General features: G+C 39.3%; 1 protein-coding gene across 1 annotated transcript in view; it reads left to right on the top strand.

Annotated features, from left to right (window-relative positions):
• Positions 1-3,898: 3,898 nt before the first annotated feature.
• Positions 3,899-8,967, top strand: part of LOC103605466 (lysozyme-like protein 1) — an 11,882-nt gene continuing 6,813 nt past the window's right edge. The window contains exons 1-3 of the mRNA XM_008590061.1: positions 3,899-3,917; positions 5,381-5,548; positions 6,003-6,161. Coding sequence (XP_008588283.1) covers positions 5,410-5,548; positions 6,003-6,161 — 298 coding nt within the window. The 5' untranslated portion in view covers positions 3,899-3,917; positions 5,381-5,409. The remainder of the gene's footprint in view (positions 3,918-5,380; positions 5,549-6,002; positions 6,162-8,967) is intronic.

The following is an 8,967-nucleotide window of genomic DNA, read 5'->3' as shown; positions in this document are numbered from 1 at the left end:
ATGAACTCTACTCTTTGTGGTCTATGGTTCTATGGGTTTTGGCAAATTCATGAAGTCATGTATCCACTACTTTAGTACTATTGAAAACAACTCCATTGACCTAAAATTTCCATTATATGGTTCCTTTGTAGTCAACCCCTCTCCAACCCTTGGAAACAGCTAATCTGTTTTCTATCCCCATAGTTTTGTCTTTTCCATAATGTCTCATATATGGAATTGTATAATGAATAGTCTTTTGGCTTTTTTCACTTAGCAAGATGCATTTAAGTTGTATCCATGCTGTTGTGGGAATTGTGGGGCTGGGAAGGTGTTATACATTTCCTCCACATCATAAAGGACAGGGCGGACACCTCTATAACAAAAGACAGGTTAAAAAAAAGAAAACCCATATTTATTTAATCAACTTTTCACATGATATAGGAGCCTTCAGAATTAAGACCCAAAGACACAAAGGAAAATGTCTATTTTATGTTTAGTTTCAAGAAAGCCATGTAGAAATGTTGTGATCTAATAATAATAGACCGAGTGGGAAAAACTAGCAAGGGTGTCTGCTCGGATTCTTCTTGGACTCTGTGTAGTATTCTTTTCTTCTGACTATGGGGCAGGACACCTTCTGAGATGAGGGTCTTATGACCTACTGTCAGACAAGATAAGTCAAGGAATTTTTCTATGGCCAACTCTTATACAGAAAGGTAGGGAATAGTTAGAGTAATATTTCTAGGTTTCATGGCTGGTGTTAGAGAAGAGGGGTTCTGGTTTCTATGAGCTGCCTTGGGGAAAAGGAATTCTAGCTTCTATGGTTTGCCTTGCAGGGGAAAAGGGGAGCAAGAAGAAAGAAGGGCAGGAGAAGGTCAAAGTGAAACTTCGTGTCTGAGGCCTTTCCAATGTCCTTAAGTTCAAAGTACTCAGCATGCCAAAGCACCGTACTTTGGAGTATCATTTTCTGAGCTCCATCAGAATCAATAACTTGCTTTTTTTACTGCTAAGTTCTATTCCATTGTATGGATATACCACAGTTTGTTTATACATTCCCCTGTTGAAGGACACCTTGGTTGCCTCCAGTTTTTAGTGATTATGAGTAAAGCTGCTATATACATTAGTTAACTCATTTTTGTGCAAACATAAATTTTCAGTTAACTTAAATACTTAGGACTGTGATGGTTCATTTGTGTGATAAGTCTATGTTTAGCTTTGAAAGAAACTGCCAAACTCTTTTCCGAAGTGACTGTACCATTTTGCATTTTCTCCAGTGATAAGTGAGAGTTCTCATTTCTCTGCTTCTTCATCATCATTTGGTATTATCTGTTTCTCTAATTTTTAGCAATTCTAATTGGTGAGAAGTGATATCTAATTGTGGTTTTAATTTACACTTCCCTAGCATATGCTTATTTGCCATTTGTATGTCATCTTTAATGAAATGTCTAAATTGTTTGCTAATTTTTTAATTGGGATTTTTTTTTCTATTGTTAAGTTTTAGGAGTCTTTTATAAGTTCTGGATACAAGGCTTTCATCAGACATGTAATTTGTTAATATTTCTCCCAATTTATAGCTAGTTTTTTCACTCTCTTAACAGCATATTTCAAAAAGCAAAGTTTTAAAATTTTGATCAAGTCCAATTAATGATTTTTTTTCTTTCATGGATTGTGCTTTTGATATTGTATCTAAAATTTTATTGCTTAACTGAAGGACCTGCAGATTTTCTACATTAATTTCTACAAGTTTTATAGTTTTACTTTTTACATTTAGGTCTTTGATCCATTTTGAATTAATTTTCATACAAGGTATGAGATATGTGTCCTTCAATATGGCTTGCTTTATTTTCAGTGTTGTTGTTTTGCACATAGACAGCCATTGATTGTTCCAGCACCATTTGTTGAAAAGACCATCATTTTTCCATTGAATTGCATTTGCATCTTCATAAAAATTTAGTTGGCTACATTTTTATAGGTCTATTTCTGGGCTCTCTATTGTGCTATGTTGATCTGTGTGTCTATCTTTTCACCAATACCACTCTGTTTTTTTTACTACAGCTTTATAATTAAGTCTTAAAATTATGTAGTAGGGATCCTTCAAAAATTTTTTTTTTTTGGAATAGTTTTGGTTATTCTAGTCCATTTGTCTTTTTGCAAAAGTTTTAGGATCATCTTATTGATATTTCCAAAACAATTTTCTGGGATTTTGATTGGGATTCATTGAATGTGTAGATCAAACCTTAATAATATTGAATGTTTAAATTCATGGACATGGTATATCTTTTCCATTTATTTAGATCTTCTTTGATTTTTTATCTATTTTATAATTGTTAGCATGTAGATCCTGCACATATTTTGTTAGACTTAAATTTAAGTACTTTTTGAGGGCTATTGTAAATGGTATTTTTTTAAATTTTAAATTCTATTTTTATTGCTGGTATGTAAGAATATGAATGACTTTTGCATACTTACCTTGTATACACTGACTTGCTAAACAGGAGTTTTTGGAGAATAAAAAGGCACTTAATTTGTCCCTATTTTCTCAGTGATTAGTAAAATTCCTATTTCAAAGCATTTTGAAAAAAGACGTTTGAAGAATAAACCTGTGCATTCTCTCACATTATAGACAATTCACAGAAAAAGATCCACAAATGTTCCCTAAACATTAAAAAAAAAAAAAAAGCTCAACCAGCTTGAAATAAGGGAAGTAGAAATTGAAACTATGCTGAGATACCATATTTCATATCTCAGATTGGAAAATATTGGTAACTTTGGCAACACAGTGTGCTATCCAGGCACTGGGGAAAGAGCCTTATCTCCCTGATGAGCCCATGTGGAAGGCAATTTGACAATATCCATTAAAAGGACAAAAACACTTTTTGACCCAGCAATTCCATTTCCAGAAGTTTATTCTACAGATATTCTTGCAAAGGTGCAAATGACATATGTACAAGATTATTAATTGTAATATGTTTATCAGAGTAAAGAAATTAATGTGCATTAATATGGAATTGGCTAAATATGTTATATTAAATCCACACAGTGTAATACTATGTAGATTTAAAAATAGACTTCAGTAAAACTTTGCATTATTAACGGGTAGAATTTAAGAAAATATAACATCTAGTTATGTGTAGCCAACAATAAACATCTACTTAGATCTACATATCTCAATGAAAATTAATTTCAAATGTGTCATTGAATCTGAGCATGAAAATAAATGGAACTTGAAGCCAGTTCTTTAATTCTTGATTCACAATGTGTTAAGCCAAAGTTTTCAAAAATAATGAAATCATATTGATCTCACTAAAAATATTTCACTAATAACAATTTAAACGCAGAAAATAAATTTTGTGCTGTTAACAAGCTTTTGAAATATTAATTTCACTCTATCTCATCCTTTTTCAAATTTTGCTTTTATTTACGTTTATAATTTACATAGCATATTAGTACAGAAGTACAGGAGTATGATTTAAAACTTAATATACACTTCCTGGGGGTACACGCTTAACTTCCTTTGTTGATGGGATTTGTGATCAAGCGTGGAGACTGCTTTAAAGATAAGCTCTCACTTGGGTCAGAGGCCCTGGCCAAGTTGAGTAGTTGAGGGGGAAGAAGAAAAAAAAGAGGTAGGAAAGCCCAAAATGTAGTTGTCACCTGCCTCTGAACACAAGAGTGCAGGATATTAAGTCCCAAGAAGTAGAATTCTAGAATCTCTAGGCAGTTGGAAACAAAGGAATTAAGAATTCTTTTTTTCTCTGTGACTCTAAGGTTCTCGAGTGAGGAAAGGACCATTGGTGCCTTGTAAGAATCACAGATGGCTTCACGGGAGGCAGGAAGTTCATGTGAGCTGTCAGTCGCTGATTGAGTGAGTAGATCAGAGTTTCTCCCACAGAATCACCTGAGAAATCAGTGTCTGGGGGCAGGCACCAGGAATCTGCCTTCTCAATGTGACCTAAGTTACTCTGATGAAGCCACCTGTCCCAAAGAAACAGCAATGTCAAGCCTTGGCTTGAAGGAGGTCGACTATTATGCCTGGGGCCACCCTTGCTGTGGGATTTTGTTTTGATTTATTTGAAACCAGTAGGATCTTAAGGCAGGGGATGGAAATCAACTTTGTTTATGAGCTCTGCATGTTAAACCTCATTTGTCTGACTCTCAGAGAGGCAGCAATGCTATACGCCAGGGACTGGCACATGTTTTCTGGAAAGGGCCAGATAATAAATGTTTTAGGCATTGTGGTCTATACAGTCTCTAACACAACTACTCATTTCAGCTGCTGTAGTTTGGAAGCAGCCGTAGACAATAGATTATCAGATGGGTGTGGCTTTGTTCCAATAAAACTTCACCTAACAAAAGCCGGCCTCTTTGCTGACCCCTGCCATCCACAAATATGAATTCTGCACACCCCGTATGAAATGTAGTTCTCTATTGTTTCATTCCTTTAAAGCCCTCATTGTGATTCTCTGCTCTGGCCTTGCTGAATATGCAGACCTTTTTTTAGTCTAGCTTCTGAACAGTTTTCAGAAATTTCACTTCTCCCCCATTCCAAAAAGATTGCTATATTTGGGGAAGACATTATTTCAAGACAGGAAGAGCTTGTGGAAAGCCAGCAGCCAGCAAGAGATGGAGCTCTTGACTCTATTCCTATTTTAAATAATTCAGTGGGGGTCTCTTTATCGCCCCCCAAGCCCACCATCCAACACTTTCCTCCTCTTGTGACCTATCATCCATCCGCTCTTGTTTACCCAACATATGCCAGACTTTTAGGAGACCCCCCCCAGAGCAGTGGTGCGGGAGCCCAGAAAAACATCACAATTGCAATATGAGATAAAAGACTGATATTTTTAAATGCTCCCACATTTGGAATGGATCAAGAAAAGATAATAGAAAAAAGATAAGGTACTTAATCTCTCCCTTCAATAAATCCCCAAACAATACATCTTCGAGTTGCCCCCACAGGCTTCCATTATTTCATCTCTGGCTAAAGTGGGGGGTCTGTTTCTGCACGAAAAGGGAATGCTTTGCCCTTGGTAATCTATTTTTTCTATTCATAGGGTTAAAATGAGAATCCTAGAAACGGCCTCTCTGGTTTCCACGTGGATGTCAATAAAGAATGGTTAATTTCTTTGCTTCCCTGACCCCAGGAGCATAGCATTGACTTAGAAGTAACAGTGTGGACAAGCCTTAGGAAAGTCCCCGCAATCTTACTCTGTTCCTGCGGTATACAATGTCTGTACTTTCTTTGTTTTTCCCTGATGGTAGTGGTTCAGAATGATTAAAAGTGACAGGAAACATCTAGGCAGTGCCGTGCACAACCGAGGCTGCCGGATTTTGAAGTTCCCATTGGTGACAAACATAATCTTAGGATGAATCAAGATGGTCTGACCTGTTCTCCTGATCTTTGACAGGTTCTACCTCCAACAGACTTTGGGGATGAAGACTGCCAGCATCTTGGCCCTGATTGGCTGCCTGGTCACAGTCACTGAGTCCAGAATTTATACTCGTTGTAAACTGGCAAAAATATTTTCAAGGGCCAGCCTGGACAATTATGGGGGCTTTAGCCTTGGAAACTGTGAGATTTCTTCCTTCCTGTTCTCCTTCTGTCTTTGATCTCTATTCTGAGATATTGAGGGTCCCATCCATGCTCCCTTCTGTTTTTTCCCAACCTTTTCATATGGGCCTCCCCTCCTTCCTCCCCTACCCCTGATGTCCTCATTCCTGAAGTCCCATACTTATGACACCAGAGAGAAAAGGGGAAAATACTGCCTTCCCAGCTGGCATCACAGGGGGAGGACCTGACTTTGAGTCTAGATGAGGCTCCATCACTGGCGAGGTGTGCAGCTTCTCATGTGCTGTCCCTGCCCCTCGAGTGCCTCATGGGAGCCCTCCCTGCCCTGTCCTGCCCAAGGGTCATTGGGAAGAGGCAATTAGGTAACATGGCTAAGGCAACTCTGTGTCCCCAGGACCAGGTTTAGACAAAGTGACACATTTCTTTTACTGGCACTTCTGGCCATTTTCCCCTCTAGGGATCTGCATGGCATATTATGAGAGCCACTACAACACCACGGCTCAGACTGTCCTGGATGATGGCAGCATTGACTATGGCATTTTCCAGATTAACAGTTTCACATGGTGCAGACAAGCGCAGACACAGGAGAAGAATCACTGTCACGTTGCCTGCTCAGGTACAGTTTTGCTTTTCCAAAAGTATCATCCTCAGGGTTAAAGAAAAGAAAACTGATCATGGAATGTCTATCCATTTTCTGATTTAACTAAAATTTGGAGTTCAGATTTGCAACTAGTTCTGTTCCAGACCAATAAATTATTTAACAGTTTCCCACCGTGGCACTCGGGATCTTGTAGCCTACTTGTCCAAAGATGACTTGTTCCTTCTAGGATAGTTTTTATCAAGTCTGCCACAAAAACAGGGGGATGGACAAATGACCTGACTGCCAACTGCTTTCCATAAGCAATTCACACAAATGGTTCAGTTTGTGCATCTTTGTGGAATGAGACAAATAAATGCACTTTACATTTCTTAAACAGAGAAATTAAGCTAGAATTCACTTCCAAGTATTCAAGAATGACTGCACCTGTGTGCACAACAGTAAGACTAACACAATACAGCAGCCATGAATTCTGCTTTACAAAACCTTTATAGGATGAGGGAAGAGAATATGCGCTTATATGAAGTTAAATAAATGACTTTCAGCAGGTGTAGACTGGGTGCTGTGAGCTCCAGAGGAAGTGATAGTATTAAGAAAATCATGGAAAGTTCTGTAGACACAGTGACATTTGACCTGAGATTTGGAAGACAGATACAATTTGGGTGTTCAGAGATAAAGTCATTCCAGAGAAGAGGAACAGCAGAAGCAAAGAGGAGCTTGTGGGAAGATGCGGGGCATGCACAGGAAGAGCAAGGTGGTGGATGCTGACGAGGAATAACAGGAAATATGGTGGAAGGGCTTTGAGAGCCAGGCAAGGAGCTTGTATTGCTTTTGTCCTGCAATCGGAAGCCAGCAGAGGTCAGTCGGTTAAGCACTGCTTCAGAAAGATCAATCTGCTAGCAGGGTGTGAGATAGATGAAAGAAGAGACCATTTAAGTGCCACTGCAATTGTCAAGGTAAGAGATAAAAGGACCTGAATGATGGTCACAGTTGGGGGCATGGAAGAGAGGGGTCTGGTGCAAGAGATACTGAACAGGCGGAAGCACAGGGGTCAGTAAAGGATTGTCTTGTTGGCTTTCCCTCTAGAATGTGAGTCCCATGAGGGCAGGGAGTTTTGTCTATTTCATTCATTCATGTGTGCTCAATGCCTAGAATGGTGCCTGGCCATTGCAGGGGCTCAGTAAACATTTACTAAATAAATGCATGGAGAGAAGGAGGAACGAGGAGGAAATCAGAGTCATAAAATATCCTATGGCAAATTATTTGGGAGTAGGGAATAAATTGTGTTTTAATTTCTCTTTGGCACAAACAAGATAATCAGTATATATGTTTGGATGTATGACTGTCAGAATATGTTAATTTATCTAGTAAATTATCCCTACCACTACAGTAATACATAATGCTCACTAACTACCTCCTGGGGCAGATCACCCAGTTAATCAGCTTTTAATTTAGAACATTCTAGGGGATGGCCGGTTAGCTCAGGTGGTTAGAATGTGGTGCTGATAACACCAAGGTTCAGGGTTTGATCCCTGTACCAACCAGCTACCAAAAATAGCGACAACAATAATAATTTAGGACATTCTTTTGTTGAGCCAAAGTCTACTTCCTTACAATTTTCTTCCATTAATCCCAGCTTTTCCTTCTGGATTTATTCAAAACTAATTTGCTCTATTTTGTATGTGGAAACATATTAACTGTTTGCAAATGATTCATAAGTATTTTTCATATCCAGTTTCTTATCTCCTGTGCTAAAACATTGAGTATCTTCACGTTCCTGCAGATATGAGACTTGAACCCTTCTCTGTCCTGGTTGGTCTCTTTAGCATTATCTAAGAACTTGCCAGTGGAGTCTTCCAGTTAACCACAGTGATTAGACTGTGCACTTACCTCCTGTAGTGGGATGAATAATGGCCCCCCAGAATGTCCAGTCCCTAGACCCTGAAACCTGTGAATATGTTACCTTACATGGCAAAAGGGACTTTGCAGATGTGACTTAGAGTGCTGAGCTTGAGCGGGGGAGATTATCCTGGTTGATGTGGATGGATCCAATCTAATCACATAAGTCCTTAAAAGCACAGGATCTTGCCTGCTGTGGTCAGAGAGAGATCTAATGACAGAAGAAGACAGAATTTAAAGTGTGAAAGGGATTCGGCCTACTGTGGCTGGCTCTGAAGATGGAGTGAGGGAGTCACAACACTGGAAGCTGGAAGAAAATGGAGCAATGTCTTCACAATTTTGAGGAAAATGATGATTTCCAATCTAAAATTCTGTACTAGCCAAGTCATCGATACATTTTGTATGCAAAATGAATACATTTTTAGACAAGCGAGTAGTTAAAAATTTTACCTCCTATATCCTAAAGAATCTTGGCTGGAAAACATAGTAAACTCAAACTGGGTAATTGGAGGAGAACTTTCATAAAGGGGCTACTTACAAAGGTGTGATCAGATCATAGAAAACCATGGGGATAGTGAAGTGAGGGTCTAGGAACAGTAGACCATTACCACCCCCTGGCCCAAAGGGGAATGAATAGAAAGAGAGCTGTGACCAGCACCTAGATGCAGATGGTCAGTAAGGACAAGGCTGCCTTGCAGGAGCTGTGACCTTCCTTCAAGGGGCACAGCTTGTGCCTAGTGAGCTGACAGAAGAAAAGCTGGAGGATTATACCTCCCACCCTCACTGCCCTTCCTCTCTCACTTTCCTGCTGGTGCTCACGAGGCCTCCAGGTGCACTGAGCATGGTGAGGAGGGGTAGAGAGTGGATCTGTAGGGCAAAGAAGAGGTATCCAGCATAGCTCCCAGGCAGCCTTCCTCACAAAACT

This window comes from Galeopterus variegatus, unplaced genomic scaffold (assembly GCF_000696425.1).
Source record: "Galeopterus variegatus unplaced genomic scaffold, G_variegatus-3.0.2 Scaffold5829, whole genome shotgun sequence".
NCBI lineage: Eukaryota > Metazoa > Chordata > Mammalia > Dermoptera > Cynocephalidae > Galeopterus > Galeopterus variegatus.
This window is presented reverse-complemented; position numbering and strand designations above follow the sequence as displayed.